The following is a 22,252-nucleotide window of genomic DNA, read 5'->3' as shown; positions in this document are numbered from 1 at the left end:
ACTTCTCTACAATGTTAGACGTGCTGGATTCTCATTCCTAACATGGTCAAAAAACGAGTTGGATGTATGTTGTAGTATTTCTATGCTTGATACACTCCCCAGCACTCCGACTTGTTTCGGAAAGTTTTTAATACGTCTTTCTTCCAAGTTTTTTTATATTCCTTCTATTGGGCCATTCTCCAGGAAAAGCACGGCAAGGTGAAAGAAAGAGCCCGCCCACGATCCAACCGCTTACTATCAAGGTTTGCTGCGCTGCCTCAAGAGCTCCAGCTTGTTACTCTTGCGATAGTGAAGTTTAAGTGTGTCTGTTTGTTTACTGCATTTCAGTGTGGGATATTATATATAACGCTGGATTTGCATATCGTTTTAAACTCATAGATGAAGCGCTTAAAGATGCCGGACATGATCAGCATGAGGTAAGTGAAACTAAATCATATGTCTGTGTTTAGTTGGCAATCGGCGTGTACTTGTAATAAATAGTCCCCCCCCCGCACACCCCCAGGAGATTGTATTTTTCCGGAAATAATCGTACAGCTGTATCTATCTTTTAAAAATGTGATCAAACCAAATACTCTTCGAAGATACGAAAAATGCAATACTACTATAGGAAGTCCAGATTAATATGAGATTGGCAGAAACTGTGTGTGTTATGGCAGCTTTAAAGCTGATGGAACACCAAACCATGGTTTATCGTCATATTTCTATTACAGCTACAGCCATCACTTACAATGTGTTATCACAAACAAAAATATACATTATTAATATGTTTTCAGTACAAAATCAAATGGAACGGGTGTCAACTGAGCTACAGTAGGTCTCTAGAGAAGATGCTGTAAAAATAAAAAAAGATTTAAGAAAGAGTCTCTCTCTAATTATGCACACAAAATAGTGGCATGTACCATATGGTACAGAAACTACGAGACAAACAACGGGGCATCTGCCGACTCTCAGATGACACTTCTCACACTTCAGAGGAACCCTGACAGAACATCTACATGTTCAGACTTCAAACATTTCAACAAAAGAGAGGAAACTACAGTGTGCAAGGAGCTTCACCCGTCTCAGGGGACTAATTGAGCGTGTTCACACATATGAATATTTCACAGGCTCTTTCTAAGCGCACAGTGGATTGGAAATTCAATCTGCTGTGTGTAAAGGAGAAATTGATGGAAATGACACAGGTTAGGATTTGAACAAAGCCCATTTCCAGAGTGGCCTTAAAATGTAAGAATATTCTGCTGTAAAGATGATTGTAAGGGGTTTGGTGACGCTCGTATGTTTATAAATTTGAAAGCAATCTGAGATTTGATAGGAAAGTTTGTCCAATCAAATTTGTATATACATTTTTTAGCTCAAGATCCATTTAGAACGTTTGGACCTCTTGACAAAAAATCCCAAAATCTGGCAACAAAAGCACACTACAAAGTGATACCTTCACTGTGAGACGAGATATTTTAAACAAAAGATTTCTAGAGAGACTAGATGGTTTATGAAGGCATGCATAGTTCTTCACTCACCTTCATGGCGTGTCTCCAACTCTATCTCCCCCCTGTAGTTGCCATAGCCACCATCTGTACGGGCTCGAACCCTGAAAACGTATGTGGTTCCTGGCTTGAGTCCATCCACCGTCATGATGTTGGATTTGGTCTTCAGCACCGTGTAGTTCTGATCTTGTTGGTTCTAAAGCATGCAACGAATACAAAGGGAAGTTTTTGTTTCACTGTAAAAAAAAAGCTGGGATGTTACAAGCAATGGTTGAGTAAAATATGGACAAACCCAACCACCAAGTACAAATTAGTCCTGTCCTGATATCGGGTTTTTCCTTCATTTCGTTAATGTTGCCAAAAGCTTTCCGGTTACGATATTATCACGACGTCTATTATAAAATGAACAAATAATGCTATCCATTTTTAACTAGGTTTATTAATCGGGTGCTAAATTGTTTACAATATTATTATATCTGTAGAATTAACAAGGCATTAATAACCATGATTTTTAATATCACGGTTATTGAGAATACCGGTATATTCAGACGACCCTAGTTCAGATTAACCTAATCTGGGTTGTTTCAACCCATGGTTTATGCTAAATGTGAATATTTTAAACCAGCTATTTTAAACAAAAGGATGGGTTTGTCTATATTTCACCCAACCACTTGTTGAAACAAGCCAGCATTTTTAGAGTGTATAAACGTCAGTTTTGGCTCAACCTTTTTAAATGTCATTTATGCTTTTGGCAAACACTTTTATTCGAAGCGACTTACAGTGCATTCAAGGTACATAATACAATTTATGTGTGTGTGAGACTCAACTGAGCCCCATGAACACAGTGTGAAGCTCAATCTCTATCACTACCCAAAAAATCCTTTGTGGTTGTAAAAGCAAGACTTTGCCGAATCATCCATAATAGATTTGGCTAACATTCAGCGACACAAATGAAGAACCCGAGAACAAAGCATGCAGGTTGGATTCACATCAGTCAATTGCCAATTAGCAATTCGCTCGGATGGCTTCCCTGGAATTTAGTGCTCAGTCAAGCAGCTCTCACCAATTGCTAAACACAATGCTTTTCACAAAGTCTGATGAACACCGAAGAAACAGCAGATTTCAGCATTTTAGACACCTAACAGCGGCTTCCAAGTAACTGGAATTTATCTAGATAAATTCTATTAATCCTATTGACTGGGAGTTGTCGCCTCATTGTCCAATTCCCACTCTCCAACTCTATGGAGAATTCCATACGCCGTGCTTGTGTTAATATTTCACGGCTTATTGATATCTGTGTTGTTTCGTGTAAGCCATTCGCTAAAGAGGCACACAGGGAGAACTAGCGTTCCGGGCAAAAACGCCACACCCTGAGAAGGAGCAAAGGCAATATTTCCTGTGGTGCTATTAAATCTAATATGGGCCAAACAGACAGAATCAAACTGATCATGGACACAACGGCGACCAAGCCTGTCCATCTGTGCGCTCCATCTAAAAGCCACATAGCCCATAATCACCTGAATAAATCATAATTATTACTAGTCACCCCGTCTGCCACACAGACCGATAATGCGGTACAGGAGGGTGACAACAAAGGATGTGAGTGACTAACGGCATGAAATCACTTACTTTACAGCTAGCGTGAATGACGTCTAATGCTCTTTCGGTACTGAATAAAACGTTTTAAATTTGGATTGACTGTTCACATTGTCATGTTCACATTTTGAATGTGATACGAATTGATTTGTTTGCTTCGATGTGTATAGTATGGATTGCGACCAGGTCAGTCACAATTATGAAGTGTTGTTGAAAATTAATAGTCCAATAAATAATTGTGATTATAGCAATTAGTTTTAATTAAATTAATTGTAAAACAAATTCAAATTTTTTAGTGTGCTTAATTCAATTACATGTCGCTGCTATCCTTCTGAAACCTTTTATCTCCATATTTCATGATTTGTATCAGTCACCCTTTACGTTTCTAATAAATAAAAAGTATTAAAAGGTCATCAACTTTGACAACATGGTATTTTATCATTTTAAGAGTACAGTGTTTTTTCCATTTCATGAAAAACAGCTCATTTGGTCTACAAGGACTCCAATTGTGTATATAGACAGCAATCACAGTAAAGTGACAATTATTAAATAAAGTTGTTATTTCATAATTGTTACATAATACGGTTGTAATAGTAATTCATCTGATTTACGTGCTTTTTTATGTTGTTCTGCTTCATGTCAGGCATTGGCACATCTAAACAAAGCGCATGTGTCACATTCTTACATAACATCACACATTACATTTACATTCATGAATTTGGCAGACGTTTTTATTCACACCGACTTACATTGCATTGTACTATACATTTGTTTCTGTCTATGTGCAATCCCCTGGGATCGAACCCACAACCTCAGCGTTGCTAGCGCCAAGCTCTAACCACCGAGCCACAGGAACAAACATATGTGTTTTGGAAAATAATGTCATCGAGCAAAAATGTGACAAGTCTGAAGGGTTTCCGGGAGGCACTCAGTGTCAACGAATAATAATTGGGTCCAAACAGAGCCTGTGTCTGTTAACATTACAGCTTCTCCCTGGGGTCTGATAAAAGTCACTGTGCCATATGCCCAATCAGAGCAGAAAAGACCAACAGAGAGGCAAAAGGTCACCGAGATGATGTTGTTAGTGTGCGCTTGAGAAAGACCACATCTACTAACCTTTTCATAATAGGTGACCTCATATTCCACCACAGTCCCATCAGAAGGTTCTGGACCCTTCCATGCCAGCGTTACACTGTCGGTGCCCCTTCTTTCCTTTAAGATGACGCTTACTGAAAGTGAGAAGGAGAGGATGATGAATCGAGATTGATCTTCTATGTTAAAGAGGATTAATTGCAATTCTAATTAAAGAGTATGAGAGGTCTGCAAGCGTCTTCTCTTTTTCGGAGTGATAAATTATTCCGCGTTAGCTGTAATTTTCACACTACACTACATAGCTGGCAAGGAGCCAGAGCACCTCGCCTGTCTGTTGGTACGGAAGCGGTACTCTCGCCCGCCCTGAGCCGACGGAGAAGCAGAGGTGCTAATGATGGTGTCACATTGTGAGTACAAACGAGGGCCTCCAGTTTCGGGCCCCGGCAGCTCGTGATGAATGAAGGAGCTGACTTTTCGATCTTTAATGAGCTGTGTGAGCAAGAAACGTAAAAGACTTAACCGTGCAATACTCGGATATGCCTTACGGCACTTACGTGACACTGTGAACTGGAGTACACAAACAAACACTCAGTGATACACAAACAGATACGCTGACACTTCAACATTGGTTTGCGTCACAGACAAACTCAGACTTGAGTGTAATGTGTTTAAAAGGCCACAAATATTGTATATAACAGTGAATCTGACACGTTATACAATATACAATGCATTAACATTTAAAGGCGATGTGATGGTATTGTAACACATGCATCTGATGTGACAGATTTGTATTTACACATTGGACATTTGCATTTATCCAAACTTACATTGCAATTTATGCATATTTTCATTATGTGTTCCCTACCAAACCCATTACCTTCAGTGCTAACGCAATGATCTACGAATTCACCACATATTCAAAGTACAACATGCACTTTGCTTTGGGTCTGTCCTTTATAAAGTCACACATCTGTCAACGCTATTTGATGTATTTATGTGCTTTTGTGTTACTTCACACTTTGCATTTATAAATATTCAGTGTGCTATCAATCAAACCTGCTGATAAAACACATGCGGCATTATCCTCATCCCACAGAACCACTACATCATCCGAGAGCTCTCGACACACGGTGAACAGTCTCTTGAATATTTAAAGCGGCGTGGACCAGAGGCCAAGCACTCGAAATGTAGGCCAATCACGGTGACATACACCTCGAGCTGTCCCCGCCTCCGGTGGCGTTGCCACGGTTACAGCACTGTCAGGACTCATAAGAGTGAGAGGCTGTTGATCTATGCATCCTCCTTTTGGACTTCTTACTCTCTGATGCTCTGTCTTGTTTGCTGGCTCGCTCTGTCTTTCTCTCTCATTCTTGCTCGCCCGTCGTGTGTTGATGAGGAGCTGAATCATACTATACTACAGATGAAAAGAGCCATTTCCTCCTCTCAACCAATGAGAGGCTTCGAGGTGTAAAATGAGTGTGGGTTTAAAGGTCACACGAGAACGCATTCGAAGCACAGCGCACCCGTGTAACGTTCAATAAAGAAAAAGATTTGAGATTTATTGCCACTAAAGTCTTCGAGATCTAAAAGCGTGGGAGAGATAAATGTGGAACATAAGGATGTTTAAAGATGCTGTGAAGGACCTTCAGCGCTACATAAACCCGCAACCTTTGTCATAAACACATAAAAACGTGCATACATCAATTTCACGAATCGTGCCACATCATGTGTAACAGAAATGAAAAGGCCAAATAAGAAAAAATATTGCATGACATCTGCTGCCCTCCTATAAGATGAAACATCCTTGCTAGAGAAAAAAACTAATTGAAACGTGTATCATCTCACCTGTCTGACTGGTGGTGACGTTCACAGACACCAGCTGGCGTGGACTGGGGCTGAGATCCGAGACTCCATTAAGGGCTTCTATACTGAAGGTGTAATTTGTGTGGGGCTGCAGTTCTGTGATCAGAACTCTGGGATGCATCAAGCCAAACTGCCTCGGGTTGAAGCGTGGACCGTTTCCGCAGGGAACGCACCTCTCGCCGTCTCGACCGCCGTTCGTTTCGCCCGAGCACTTCTTGCAGTGGACACTGTAGGTGACATCTCCACGGCCGCCACTGTCACGAGGAGGACTCCATTCGAGAGTAACCGCCGTCTCGTTCACCATGGAAACCGGGTTGCCAGGCGCGAAGGGCGGCCCTAGTTGTGCACATAAACCACAGGAATTATAAACTCACACAGTTATCATGCACTGTTTAACCACATAAGTAACCATAATAGTTATTATTTATCTAAATGAAAACATGAAATTCACCATAACATTACATTTTTTGGGAATTTAGTGAGCTTGGCTTACTCGTGCAAGGCATAGAGCGCGGGTCCATCTCCGCCCTGTAAAAGCCTCTCTCACATACACATTCGGATGCCTTGTCCTGATGGGAGTAGCTGTGTGGGGGACACTTTACACAGTATGCATCCATCGCAGAAGCTTTGTAGAAGCCTGACCGACATGCTATGGAAGAGAAAGAAAAGGGAAATTATGTTTTTGGGAGCACATATAATAAAATAGGGAAAGCTCAATCTAACTTCAATATTTGTGAAATATACTTTCAATATATTTTCATTGCAGGCTTGGGTCAAAAAGGGACAAATCCATCCGCAATCTTATGTCTAGAAGTCTTAGTTACAGTAGCCATTCTAACTCTAGGTGTGAAGAAAAATGAAGAGACAAGATGAGAAAAACTGAATTGAGACGATAAGACAAGAAGAGTGAAACTAAACTGAAACATGAGGAAAAGAGGTAAGAAAAAGAACACGAGAAGAGAAAAAAACTACACTGAGACATGGAGAAAAGAAACAAGACGAAAAGAGAAATGAGGAGACAACACGAGAAAAGTAAAACCGAACAATTGAGATGTCACCAGAAGAGACAAGAAGAGATGGGACAAAACCAAGAGACGAGATGTGAACAAATGAGAAAAGGAGATAAGGGCATTTCTGTGGATGTTATCTGAGGGAGGTCTTCATTTCTAGTCAGCTTCTCCAGCGAGGCATAACAAACATCGGGCCTCAGCATTAGGCTAACTGTAGGCACGTGGCAGCCGCGGTTGTGTGTGCGAGCTTGGGTTATGTGTGAGCCAAGCGAGTCAGTGATTGGTGTATGTGCATTAGAGCACTTCCCCACAGGGACGCCGTGCCAGACTCCCATGTTGGCCCTGAACTAAAAGCAAACCCTATATTTCTGCAAACACATCCCAAACATGTCAGGTCCGATCAGCCACAGCACAATGCCTCCAACATATTTCCCTTAGAGGTAGAGCGAGAGAGAGAGAGGATTTTTCCAAGCAACTAATGGTGAACTTTGGATTGTGCTAATGGAGTGCAGAGCAAAGGCAATTTCTGAAAGCAGTTAAAGGTGAACGTGGTTTAGAAAGGTGTCGTTTGCAATTTAGCAACAGCATGTCATGCTAAGACTTTGCGGCTGACTCAATCTGTATTGTAATTAATAACTCAAAACAAAAACAACCCTACCAGGCATTAACCCGTAATGGATCTCAAATTCTTGTGCTTCTTTTCAGAAGGAAACAAAACACCAAAATGTAATTAACTGTCTGTAAAGATATCAATTCTCTGCATAAAGAAAAGTAGGTCAGCACACATGCATGAAAACATTGGGTTGTTGTGCCCAAGCATGACTGGTAACATCTCATTCCTTTTCTTGTCCTATTTCCACTGTCTAATTTCAATCATAATTTCAAAAGGCCCAAAATAAACCAGAAAATCTGTCTGCACAAGCTGCACTGTACTGCTAAACTATGCAATGTATAAGAAGAAGCGCAATAACGCATTTCTGAACACTGTTTATAATTTACACTTCTGAGCATTTCCATCTCCACAAATCTCTGCACTGATTTACCAACATATAAGCATTAAATAGAAGATGTTTCATGATCAAAAAGACAGCTGTCCCTCTTAATGAATAAATCAACATCTCTGACTGAGCTTTACTGCTACTAGACTGGTATGAAGAGGTGTGAAAGAGGTCATACAAGGTCACAACATAAGCGACTCGTGTCACACAGGATTTGATTTGTTCCGAGTCGATTTGACATGAAATAAATGAGTGCAAATCACTTTACACAGCTGATACCAAAGTCCCTTTAGGGAAGTTTGCAACACCTTCGGGCAGCTACTTCAGTCATGCAAGTAAAAATTGAAACACCTAATATAGAAAAGGGATTTTGAGAGTTGGCTCTGACAAATGAAAGGATTGCATTAACAGGTAAGACGCAACTATAGTGATCTATGTTTTAAAAGTCTTTGTTTCATGTAGTCACAACAAAAGCGGCAGATATTGTATGAGTTCAGACGATGAGACGACATGTTTCAGATAGGACGTAAGGTATGTGGTATTTTCCATGTTATTTAGAGTTTTTGGTGCGACGCGATATCAAACGCTACAATTGATTCGACATTAGTGATGTGTTAATCTGGTCACGTTACTGTCGCGTTGATGTACAGATGTGCTTGATGCGGTGTGAGCAGTCAGTCATTTAGCACAGAGCTCGGATTCATCCACGCAGAGCAGCAGTGCCAAAGCACAAACCACTTAAAGACAATAACTGTAACGCTATACTTATACTTTAAAACTTTGCTTACTCCATTTAGCCAAAAACAAATAACACGATTTAATACATTTTTCTTTAGTGTCTGAATTGTAATTCTCTCTCACAAACTGCATTTTATCATCCAGCTTGTTATCCTTTCATTTTTGGACATCATAATCCGCACGACTATAAATACTCAGAGCACTGCCTCTGTTTCTAGAGAGTTTAGGGTACTGCTAAGTTTCTGCTGAACACAAATAAAACATTGTGTACTCAGGCATGTCTGTACCGGCTTTATGTTAACAGGCTTACTAGATTTGGCACAAATGCTACAATTTTCACTGACCTAAATTATTCCTAGCTTTGATCTAAGTAAGTAATGTTGCACTGCGAGGACTCTAATAGTATGAACTACTAGGACATGTGTTCCACACATCTCAGACAGCGTTGTTTCCATCACCTCTGGTGGTCAGTTTGCGGTAGGAGCTGCGAAGACCCCGTGGTGGTCTGGAACCAAGCCTAAAAAAGAGATGGTATGCACATGTGTGTATATATTGCGGTTTTGCCATCTTAAGGTTTTCCCTGCCCCGATTAAAAAACTAAAAGCTTGAGATTAATTGATAGGTTGTAACATTTGTCTATAACAGCCTAACTGAAATAATCTACCAGCAAGGTGAGCATAATAAATGGGAAAAAAAAGATCATCACAAATTATTGATCATCACCACGAGCAAAACTGACAAAAAGCATAGAAACAGCATGGAACTCATCTAAGATGGCTCCCTTATTAAATATTTACATCGGTGTGATGGGTGTCCCTTTGGCGCAGGATAATCAATAGCTTTTATATATGATACCTTCAGACAAAGAGCAGGACCATCATGGGAATAAAAGGAAAAATGCAAGTGAGAGAAAAATGAGCAGCAGAGAGCTTATATCGTTTTTTTCTCCTGCAAGGTGTAGGATGAGAGACATGTTTGGAGAGTGTGTTTAATGCTCTGGTCCATGGGGACGAATGGTTGCTGTTAGTGTATTTTTTATTCTGTCTGCATATTGAATAAGGCAGATCGATAAGAGCAACCCACCACCAGAACAGCCAGCCAACAGAGACCCTCCTCATAACACAGACCATAGACTTGAGCGAGTCACCATTACCATCGCTGTGTAGACATTACTATAGTAGCATTGTATTAATCACTTTTTAACAGTTAATTAATTTCCAACAATTATATTACATTACATTATATTATTATAATACATTATTCTATTTATTTGTTTTGTAATATATATTATAGAGCAAATGGCAAATACTAAAGTCTTTAAAAGTCAAACATTTCATTACAAGCTGAAACACCGCTCATCCAACTCTTTCTAGAATTAAAAATATAATCCAAACTATCTACATTATATCTATATATAATATTATCCACATCCATTTCATGTAGGAAAGCAAACAGTTCTGCGGCACTTTTGAAATTCAATTTTTTCCTACTATGGTTGTAACAAACATTCCTCAAAATGTCTTTCTCTGCGTTCATCAGAACAAAGAAAATTAAACAGATGTGAAACAACTCGAGGGTGAGTAAATGAAGACAGAATTTGTATTTTTGGGTAAATGGTCCCTTTAAGTGATGCTAAATTTAACCCTTTGATCTATAAAACCTTTGTCTGGATTATCATACACCATGTCACCGAACTACCATCTGATTCCATCTGCACTATGCTACCACTACGGTTCTTTATAAGGGCAGAGCTTATATGATCCAATTTGGTGTAAAATTGGAAGAGAAAATGAAAACCTAGTCACTCCAAATAGACAACATGCACACTAGTCTTCTGCGAACAAGATGAAGGGAGTTTCTCAAATGTGAAAGGCTGGCGAGGAGACTTTCTTCTCCCCTGGGGAAAGTGTGAGAAAGCGAGAGTGACATCCATGCTTCTAGCATTTCAGGGGCTTTTCAATTTAGCAGCATGGCAGACTTGCTCATAAAAAGGGAGACCCGCCTAGCCAAGGAAGCCGAGCAGCGACCACAGGGTACTGTCCACACACAAATACAGCTTTCTATTACCTAAGGCTTATATACTAGCTTCCATGGCAACATAATACCTAAATGCCTCCTTCGTTGAGCGTAAATCATCACTTAAAAAGTAAAGCTTCGTGAATGAAATTCATTTACAAATGATAAAGAACTCGCACCAACTACAGCAAAGGAAAACACTTGGAAACGATTAAGCATCGCTTTATTTACACATGTGGTCTTCTCCAGTCATTAAAAAATCGTGAGTCGATGCATTAATGTGAACTTTTTACTTTTATCCAGCCCTGTTTTGAAGGATAACTATAAGGAATTCATGAGAATTGATGGTCCACCTATACGTGTTAAATGATCAAGCAACCATTGAGAGAGAGAGAGAGTGAGAGACGCACGCTTTATAAATGCAGCAAACATGGCGGCAGTGTGTGGAGCCTTTTTAAGTGTCAGAGAAAGCCAGCATTGACCTAGCAACGCGGGAGTACATTTCTGAAAGAAAGCGTTTTTACCGGTCGGTAACTTGTGTACTTCAGACTGGAGCGGGCGGTCTGACAGTAGCCCCGCCACTCGCGACATCCTTTGACATCATACAGTGGTCGCGTGCACACAGTTTCAACTTGTATGTTCTGTGTATCCCCGGCCACAAGTGAGAGAACAGTCAGCTTTTGTGGTTGACTGTCATCTTATGGATGCATGGATGTTCTTTTCTTTAAATCATTTTGCAGTGTAGACTATAATAATCCGACAGTTTCCTTTTTTTCGCTTATAATGTTGAATGACACTTTTAATGATGTGTTGTATTGTATTAATGAATTATATTGAAATGAATATCAAGACAAAATATACAAAACACATTTTGACCATTCAGTTTATTGAATAGTGAAAAAACTGGCTAAATGAAAAGAAGAAATACCAAAAACCATGTTAGGTGTTCGGTATTTGGCCAAGTGTTGGCAAAGAATTTTCATTTCTGTACATTCCTATACAAAATATGGTTTCGGAAAGACATCAGACATTCAGAAAGCTTCTTTGCATTAGAACTTGATCTCACTTACATGAATGAAAGTGTTCTGGTGATTATAGGATTGCATTGATTTAGCATCTGGTAGCACAGTAGAGACTTTTTATGAGTTTTACAGCCATTTTTACACTGGACATTACACAACACCGCATTGATTTTTGAAGGAGAGGGGAAAACAAACAAACCAATCCAAGCTGACAAGAGAGGCGACTGGAGAACCTGAACACCTGCTGAGAACATATCATATTGATTATAGAAGACAAAACATTCGGCTTGTTTCTAGTCTAAACTACACTTTTAACACCCCAAACGCGTAGAAAACCATGTGATTTGCTGCCAGAGGCAATTCTGGACCTGAAAACGTATAAATCAGAGGTTGTTTCCAATACCTCACACCCGCTACTTGAGAAATACCTGTCCAGCAGATGTGTCAAGAGCGAGTTTATAACATCTTCACTTGTGAACTTCTCCTTTGTCTCAATCTGCTCTCAATCTCCCAAGAGTGTCCTTTCTTTCCAAAGGCTATTTCTTTCCTTCAATCCATCACGCGCAGGATGACAGAGCCAATCTTCCAGGCTTTGTTGGTGCGTGCAGCTCGAAGACCCCATCAACCATGGTGGCATATAACATCCACTTCAGCCCGAGACAAAACGTCCGTTTAATCCCATGAAACCACGGCGACAATGCGGACAACTTTATCATAACCTAAAAGCGGAGCTTGACAATTTTCTTTCATGTCTTCCAACATTGATTTCCAACTACAGCAGATTGTCAACCTTAAAGATGAACCCGACTTACTATAAAATCACTTATGAATGATAAAATGTAGGCTACGAAATAACTTGCAGGAAATCGCTTTCACGAAACGACTTTTTTAGCTGAAAAAGTGAGCTAGGGTGGTTGCTACGGTGAAACCAGGGCAATGCTAGGTGCCCTGGATGGTTGTTAGCGGGTGTTGCTATGCAGTTGCTAAGGTGTATTCTGTGTCAATCAGACTACAACCTTACTTAAAAAAAGGCATTTGCTGTGGCACTAATAACGCTGCAAGTAATTAAAAACAGCTCAATGTTATTGTAACCCTAGAAATAAAGCAGCACACTCGAAGAACGTCATGTTTGGATTCATTTCAAGTTCTTCTCGAGCTTACAGAGCTTCAGCTCAATACTTCAGTTCTCTCAGAGACTATAATCAGCGGGGCTGAAATGAAAAGCAGGTGTGTTTGGAGACCAGCGGTTTTGCTGTTATTTCAGTGGGGTGAGCTACAGAGGGAGCTCACAGAGCGACTCTGACCGCAGCTCTTGGGTGGAGAACTATAAAAAAGAGATTATCCATCGCGTACAAAGAGTAGCAATAAAAACAGTCTTTTCTGGTCACTGAGTGAGCAAACTGGGTACAGCACTATATCAATTTAAAATGACAGGAGTATGAAAAGGCAACTTCAGTGTTTCCAGAACATATCGAACAGCCATTAAAATAACAGACGAAGTTTCAATCACTGCAAAGTTTCTTTAGCACTGAAAAATCTCTCATTTTAAAATCAATTTACATTGATGTATCTGATGATCAATAGCATAAATCCAGATTTGCGTGGAGATTTTGTGAGGTTGTGCCAGTCTGTAAACGATAGATCAAGCTTTTTACTAGCCAGTGCCAGACTTTAAGTTACACTGACTCCAGTTAAAACGCTCTTTCATTTTATTGATAGTGGTTCCATTTCATCACACATGTGCAAATGCTGTTGGCATTTTATTCTCATCTCTCCTGTGGCTCTGTGTGCTTTAAATGTGGAAATAATCTACAATGAAAATGCCGTAATCGCATCTCAACATAGCAACCAGTCACTTTTATACGGTTGCAGTGTGTTTTCCAACTACATAGGACTTTTTCCCTTAACCACGTTTGCCACCAATTCACACTGACGGATAGTTGTCATTTCAAACCTGTAGGCCTATGACTTTCTTAAATCACACAGGCAATGACAACAGGGTGAGTAAATGATGACAGAATTTTTATTTCGAAGGTGATCTTCAAATTAAGGCCCGTTTCGATTTGATATTGCCTAAAAAACGTGTCGGACACTAGGAGATGACTCGTCCTGGTCAGAAGGCCCTCTTGTCATCGACAACTCTGTGGATAAATTATTGGAGGAGATTTTGAAAAAAAGGAAAAGCCGGACTGCTGGATGCCACACGTGGAGGTGCTAACGCGTGACGTCTAGCTTCACACACACACTGAAGAAAATACATTACACCATTACCATTAAAATGGTTAGGCAACAGCAGCATTGGATGCATCTTAACACAAGTTATATCCGCCATGATGGCATAACATGAAATGTAAAACTGGGTATAACGTAAAACACATAAGCTTAGTAGTGATGACATTAAAATCATAAAATGAAACCCCATTCACATCTAGTTTCTCACCATCTCCATGTCAGTATTACAGACTGAAAATCAAACTGCTAAACACATGCAAAAACTACAATTCATGTATCTTACAAGCACCAGATGAACACTCAAATGACAATATGAAGTCTGTTAGCTGTCAATGTCTCTGTATAATTGATGGTGTTCTGTGTTTTAACGCTCTGGCTTCAGAGACTGGATTCCCGCTTTCGTTTCCCCTACAGGGGTCCACGCCCAAGACCCAACAGTCACAGACAGACCTCATCGCCTACATCTGGTAGCCATCCGTAAGTTCTCCAACATTGCTCACAGCAGTCTCCATTTCACCGCTTTCTGAGAAAGAAAGTCCCAATGTGGCTCTAATCTCAAATCTCTCAACCCAAAAATGTCTGTAAACACCCGCGGAGGAATCACGCTCCATTTAATACCAGCTATGAGGTGTGTAATCGTCATTAGAGATGGCACCACTTGTATTCTGTCAGCGTTTGATTTGGGCATCATTTATATTTTACTTGCCCACCAGGTATCAGCACGCCAGCAATGCGAAACTGTAACACGTTCTGCGGTTTCCAGCGAGACTTTTGCCCGGAAAACAAGTATCGTGAATTCTCCGTGTTGTGACAGTTGTGCTGCGCTCTTAAATTTCAGATCGGGATTTCACCATCCGCTGACAGGTTACTACATGTTGTTTACTATCGGCCTGCTAAAGTGTTATTGATCCGAGTAGCAGCTGGAGACACAGAAATGGGCAGATGACATGTGATAGATGGTATGATGAAGAGTGGATAATAAACAAGATGTGACTTTAAGAGTAACATGTGGGAATATGGTGGATACTTATAGTCTAATGCTTGAATGTACCATTTTATCATTAAACCATTGTTTCGGCATCCAACCATTTTGCCGTAGAGACTGAGAAACAGGGAAACCTCTGTACAAGTCATAGCAGTTTTTATACAGAACAAACATTTTGGCTGTACGTGGCTATACGGTCATCAGAAAGTTGGCCATCTCATCGCTTACTCCCTACCTCTTAGCTAAACAAAATTAACACACCGGATATAAAGGAAACGGAAGTGAACACAGCAAAAAACTTGTGATTATAAAAAACAATAAGAAAAGGAAAATGAATAAATGCCACTACACTGTGTAAGACCTGAAATTTCAATCATCAAATCATAATCGAGATCATGTAAAAAAAAACTTAGACAGTCTTTCCCTATATTACAGAGCTGTCCTCTCTTGGCATCCTCTATACCTCATAAGGTCTCCATCTGGGATGCTTTTGAAACAGGAGTTCCCTGTAAGCTGAACACTTGGCTGCTTTTCCTTCACTATCTGGTCCAACTCGTCCATTTCAATAAGAATTTTTGTTTTAGTTTTGGCATGCATAAGCACAATTACTATTTGCCTACAAAAATCGTTTCTAGTATTTACACAAGCACTTCGGTCAAAAGGTTTTTAGCCTCACGAGAGAACTAAAACCAGTCGAGTGTGTCCAAACTGGTAGTTCGTCCACTGAAATGTCTGTTTCAGAAATAATATTACTATCAAGGGTAAATGAAATGGCCATTGCAGATGTCTCATGTTTTAAAAATTATGCTTTGGATAGAAAAATCTGTTTGGTTGGAAGAACTTACAAATACAAGTTCATAGTATTATACCCTCAAAATGCCAAAAAACACAGAGCAGATAACTACCAATGTGCCACTGGGGGCTTAAAACAGATTGAGGAGGGAAAAGATCAGGCCAGATACTCAAGACTGAGCATTTACTATATATATATATATATATAGTAGTATAGTATAGGAGTGGACACCGTTGAAACCGTAAATGGTGTCCACATCAAAAAAATTTGAAAATAAATAATGAAGACAAATCTCTCTTATGGCATTTTACATTATACATATTAATATTAGTAATACAAAATTATATTATTAACAGTTTGTTTTCAAAATTTTGTTGTGTCACACCATATGCCATATATTTGTCAACTACACATTACAGTTAATATATATATACATTTTCTTATGCTTCATAGTGGACCTATACATCCAGATATTCATTTTAATTTCTTAAAATGTCAAAACATGAACTTAACAATGTGTTAACTTAAAATATTAATGTTTGTATATATAGCCTAGATACAGTAGATGTTCTCAGGGAGGACCAAGGACCCATATGGGTTCTGATCCCAAATGCATTATTTCGGATCCTGGGTCTGTCTAACATTTTGTGTAATACCCTAGTCGATCGGAGACACCGCTACATTCAGTGTCAGTCAGCACTGTTTGTTTGTTTAGTTACGTGCACCACGTAAAATTAGGACGAGAAAAGTGTGAGTCTGGAAATAAGGGAAAAAACACGAGTGGCAAAACTTAATTAATGCATGCAGTCTGTGATCATGGATGCCTTCATGAGTGATCCGGGGTAAAGCCCGTATTCCACTTTTTCCATCTTGTTATTGCTAAATATTTTGGTCAGACTCGGTTCAGAGAGCACAGAGATGATAGCAAACAGGTGCTGCTAATGTCAGAGGTCATGGATGGCACTAAACGATTGTAGTTCAACAGTGCAAACAGTCAAAGTTTTATTTTACTTGACTCGAGAGAGAAAAACAATGCATACGTGCAAAATCTTGGTTCTGCACGGGTCCGGGTCCAACTTTAAAATTATTAGGCGGGTCCGGGTAGGACCTGTGTAGCACGTACACGGGTCTCTTCGAGTTCGGTTATACGTTTTTGGACCCGTGAAGACCTCTGACATACAGTACAGATGTCCGAGCTTTGGCAAAGTGGGCAGTTGTTATTACATGGATGTGGTTTCTAATCAATAAAGCCCCAAAATACACATAAAATGGCCATCATTTAGCCAACAAAAGCAGCAGTAACGGTTTATGTGGTTACACATGAATGGTGACTATGTGCATGTTACATTCAACAAAATCTCTGAACATAAACCCCTGCAATTCCACCATCATGCTATCAAACCAGCAGTCGAACATCACGTGCTGAAGATTACACATGTGGAAACCCAGCAAAAGTTCTTAGCATGCGATTAACAAAGCTCCCTATGAAGACAAACAGCACCAGCGAGCGGAACACTGATGTCTTGTAACTATGTTAAACTTACCCATCTACACTCTCCTGAATTCAGTTTTAAAACACAAAAGCTCACACGCACACTCATTGCTTAAAGCCACCCCCGCTGTGAATCTCCACCAGGGTTCTGACAATCTCATGACCCACTTTCCCAGCACAAATCCTATGGACGTAGACACTCCAGAGCTCCTCGTGGTGAGATTACAGTCACAAAGAGCTCATTTCTACAGCTCCTGTCCCAATGAAAAGCACTCCATTCAGACACAACTGTGAGCTTAACGTTGTAGAAAATACGCCCCAGGAGACCGCTAGCGTGCCCATCTCTAGCTAGCACCATCAGAGTCAGGGGGACATTGGGTCAGACCCCATGCAAGACCCGAACTCAAAGACTAGTGTGCTCCGCCGGACCACTCGAATGCCATTCAGAGCCAACAAAAGGGCTGTGATTGTACAGCAAAGCGCTTTAGACGAGGAGATACGGGTGAGAATAAGCGGCCCCTGAGAGGACTTCATACAAGAGGATTTATATCAGAAACCAGTTTTAAGGACCCAATCGCATCGTGGAAGGTTGGGCGAGAATCTAGGGAATGAAACAGGACCAATAATGTGAGAACGGATGAATCTGTGAAGAGTGTGCTACACAAGAACAGAGGGAAACATGAGAGAAGAGTCGGTGGGGGTTCTGACAAGAAAAGAACAAGAGAGGAGTGAAAGAGATAGGCAGGTCACTGAGGCGAGGTTGTGGGAGAAGATGTAGCTAAACAGTAGTCGTCTCCATCTATTTACTGCTGTCTTTCAGTCTCTGCTCTGTGTGAAGGAAGGGAAAGAAGCGGGAAGGAAGGAAGGAACACTTAAAATAAAGTTGAAATAAACTCTTAAAAATAAAGCTGCTTCATGATGCCATAGGCATCAAAATGGTTTCATAAAGAACTTTTAACATCCGAAGAACATTTCTTGTTCACAAAAGGTTCTTCAAATTATAAAAAGTTAAGAAAAAGATGAATGGTTCTGAGTGAGTGGTTGGTGGTTGGCATTTCTGTGAATAACCTTTTAAGCATCATTATTAAGAGTAAAGGAAGGAATAAAGAAAGAATGAAAGAAAGAAAGGAAAGACTGTTTTCTTAAACACTGCTGTTTAAAAACGGACCTAAATTTTGTTGTATATGTAATTCCTCAGCCCTTCTCTTAATGCCGTTTTTCAGAAAATACAAAAGCTTTCACAGCATGAAAACCAACTCCAGCACTTCCAGAACCCACAGAGAGGCCGCAAGGTGAAAGGAGGCCACGATATGTTTCTTTTTGAGTAATTTAACATGGCACTGTGCCGTTTCTTACAGAGCTGTTGGAGTCAAAAAGCAATGAATGTTTGGTCAGCTCATTTCAATAAATCCATCCCTTACGATGTTATTTTTAGTCCAACGATTCAGTTTAAATAAATCAGTCAAACACAGTCAAAACATTGGTCTGGATCGAGAAATCATTTCCTGAGATTTCAGAATGGTTAACATCTAACTCAAGAATCGAAGACACTGTATTTAAGTGTGTGTGTGTGTGTATATGTGTGTGTGTGTGTGTGTGTGTGTGCGTACGAACGTGTGCATGTCAAACCTTCTTATCTCTACTTCTATGACACACACCCAATCACAACCACACACACAGCGGTTAAGAGGCATTATCAAACCTGACCGGCACATTTTCCTTAAAAGCCTAATTAACAGATACCATCACTGACATTATCTGTAAAACTCTATCAGCTGTGCTCCAGCCCAATGAGCACTAAACCGGATTGTGATGGATATCCCACCCCCATCTCACTCTCTCTCATGACGTCCTAGTCATGCCACTCAAATCTCTTGTAGCGCTGCCCGCCTTCCCCTCCCCTTTATGATCTACACTTCCACCCACTAGAAAACAGTCCAGAACGGCTGTATGAATATTTAAAAGCCTTAGCCTTCTCAATCCTGGGATGGCATACGGGGGTAAAGAACATCAGCGCTTCAAAAACGGAAAACGAAGACATAAACAAAAGCAGAGCAGACCTTGTCTTGGCTAGAAAGGAGCCGACGTTAATGAAGCCATTAGCGCCTTCTGAGATACAAAGAACAACATGTGGAAAGACTAAAGATGCCTGTAAATCGGCGTGTCTTCTACCTTCCTCTGAGAAACAAAGATTCATTTGTTGCGCTTTATGTTGTATTTTTACAGTTTTCATGGATCTTTAGTTTGGTAGTATGAAAGACATCAAAGCATTAAACGTTAGCGGAAGAACAATTTTACTCATCTGATTAAAAATGAAGTCTCTCCATATTTAATCTTAAGAAAACCATACACAGCCTAAACCAAAAATATTTGGTATCGGTGAAAAGACATCTATTGACCAGGAAACACTGTATATGTTTTAAAGAAAGAATTAAACAATCATGCTTACGTTGGCAGTGACCCTCCACCTCCTCGAAGCCTGGACGGCAGACGCACCGTCCGATGGGCACCAGCCAACCTCCATCAGCGCTGCAGAACATCCGTGGAGCCTCCAGCTCCTCCGCATCCTCCACGCAAGAGCCACGCACCTCCACCAGCGCTGAATCTCCGCCCGTCACCGTATCCGGGAACCGTGCCAGGTTGAGCACAGCTAACGGACAGCGCTTATAAAAAACTCTTACAGACACCAGAGCAATGCAAGCACCCAGGTCTTGAAACGCAAGGTACAAGCCCCTCTTAGTGAGACCGTTGATGTCCCGCACTTCAGTGTTTAGCTTCATGACACGATCCCCAACGTCGGTCTGCGTGAAGCTCTCGTCGGCCGCAATAGTGTCAATCTTGACGTACTGGCTCTCGCGAATGTGGCGCAGGGGGGCAGCAACAGCATTGTTGGATTCGTGATAGTATACATTGAAGGTCTCCTTACAGGTGCCAGGAACACCTGGCAGGCTATTGCAGTCCCGTAGAGTGAACTTGATTTCCACGTAGACGCGCTGGGCGCCCTCACGCTGGATCAAGCCAGTGCGCAACCAGTTGTTCTGATTTGCCTCCATCACGTTGCACACCTGGTACGTCCTCATGGGAATGTTGCGCTCGTCCATGACGCTTATCTCTTCCCACTAGCAGACAGAAAACAGGTTGATTAGTTTAGATGTCTGACTTTAACTTACTTTCTAGACGGGGAACGGGGAAAGATTTTGACGGATGAATGATAAGCACATTATGACAGAAGGGTTTCATTTCGCCGACGTCATGAGAAAAATGAGTATGACAGGCAACTGCCTTGAGCTCAATTGTGTTTTTGTTCTCACTTAAATCAACCTTGAATTGTTGGTGAGGAGAAAATGATATTAATCTTGTTATTTGCACTGCACAAAATTTTCATTTCGCAGAATCCCAAAATTGCAGCATTCATACTGCTAAACATTGCAAACCTTGAACGCTTCTTCGTTTGAGCAGTGCCACGTTAAAACATCACCGCTCTAGCTTTTTTCTTTATAAGCACTCGCGAGCGTGACTGCTTGTGCCAAGGCCGCAATTACAATCCATCTTCATTTTGTAGAAATGGATTTGACTGAATGAAACGAAAGCATGTTATGATGGACCAACTCCCACAGAGGACAAGACCGGATCGTTACGCAGCGGGTTAGTAAAGCCGAGCTCTCTCGCAGGCCCCGCAGGAACCTTTAAACTAGTCACGACACCGAAAGCTTACAAAGCAGAGCTGCGGGCCGCTCGGGGTCAAGGACGGCTGAGTGGGCAGATCACACACTACACTCGCTGAAAGTCAGAGGTGACACCGCACCATCACAGGTTTTTAAGTGAGGGCGGAGTTAGTGCTTAAAGATCCAAAGTGGTTACTAAAAGGTTGTCGGTTCAAACCCTTCAAGGGGGTCTATAAATGAACACTAAATATAATTTGCACCGAGCGGGACTGTTTACAACAACTGACTGCAAGTTGCATCAGATAAATTAATCTATACTAAAGTATGGCTACATATAAGGATGTTTTATTTTTCTTGGCACAAGTCTGTCATGTGCAAAAAAAAACAACCTGTGGTAAATCTGATTATTATTTGACCAGTTGTTTAGTTTGAAACATGTCTTGAAAGGATGCAACAGAATTAAGATGCTTGTACTGCAGACCTCATGCTGAAATCCCGGGACAGTCGCTCCTCTACTAGATTGATTCTTTATAACATTTTGGCAAAACGACAGTAAGTGAAAGGCTTATGGCAGTTGACACATGAACAGAAGTCTTAATCATTTGCTGTTTTTTAGGATGTCCAATCGAGCAGCGTGCAGATTCTACTTCAGGAGTTTGACAGGTACTCACCCCCTCTGGAGGATAAGCTTCCCAACCCAGATCACCTGGGGCGGACATCGAATCAAGCAAAGTAACTGTAAAAAAGAAAAATAGAGATATTTAATGTCACAGTGCATGAACAGTGCTGTTCATTTAATGAAACTGCATAGATCATTCCAACAATATTGGGGATTTAACACAATTATCATGCAAGGCAAGACTCATTTCATCACGCTGGCTCTTTCACAGTTAAATCCGACCTAAACCTCGGCTTCTGTCCGTAGCAAATCCTGCCGTCTTTCATTTGTTTGTCCACCTCAATTAGATTGATATTGACGAGCTCATATAAATTAAACTTTATTCCGTTTCGACACAGCAAGGTAAACAAGTAATTTTGTACAATATATAATAATAATAATAAGAGTGTAAATGATTAACGTATATGTATTCAAATTATTACATAGATAACAAATAATAAGACCTCTCTGCTACCCTTAACCTCACCATACACTTTATTATAAACACCTGTTAAGTGTTTTCAAATATTTTCTTTATTTTGTTGAAAATAAATGCCTGTATGATCTAATATGTGACGTGATGTGAATGTAGTTCAGCAAAAGGGGGC

The 22,252-nt window shown here is 40.6% G+C and overlaps 1 protein-coding gene across 1 annotated transcript in view; it reads right to left on the bottom strand.

Moving 5' to 3' along the window:
- Window positions 1–21,716, bottom strand: part of ek1 (eph-like kinase 1) — a 44,837-nt gene extending 23,121 nt beyond the window's left edge. Inside the window, exons 1-6 of the mRNA XM_079487749.1 lie at window positions 21,658–21,716; window positions 19,771–20,440; window positions 6,529–6,684; window positions 6,018–6,371; window positions 4,197–4,309; window positions 1,518–1,680 (exon numbers count right to left, since the gene is read on the bottom strand). Of these exons, the coding sequence (XP_079343875.1) occupies window positions 1,518–1,680; window positions 4,197–4,309; window positions 6,018–6,371; window positions 6,529–6,684; window positions 19,771–20,440; window positions 21,658–21,705 (1,504 nt within the window). The 5' untranslated portion in view covers window positions 21,706–21,716. The remainder of the gene's footprint in view (window positions 1–1,517; window positions 1,681–4,196; window positions 4,310–6,017; window positions 6,372–6,528; window positions 6,685–19,770; window positions 20,441–21,657) is intronic.
- Window positions 21,717–22,252: the final 536 nt, after the last annotated feature.

The sequence above is a fragment of the Barbatula barbatula genome (assembly GCF_947034865.1).
Source record: "Barbatula barbatula genome assembly, chromosome: 23".
Classification (NCBI taxonomy): Eukaryota; Metazoa; Chordata; class Actinopteri; order Cypriniformes; family Nemacheilidae; genus Barbatula; species Barbatula barbatula.
The sequence above is the reverse complement of the archived record's forward strand: the minus strand, read 5'-3'. Positions and strand labels throughout refer to the sequence as shown.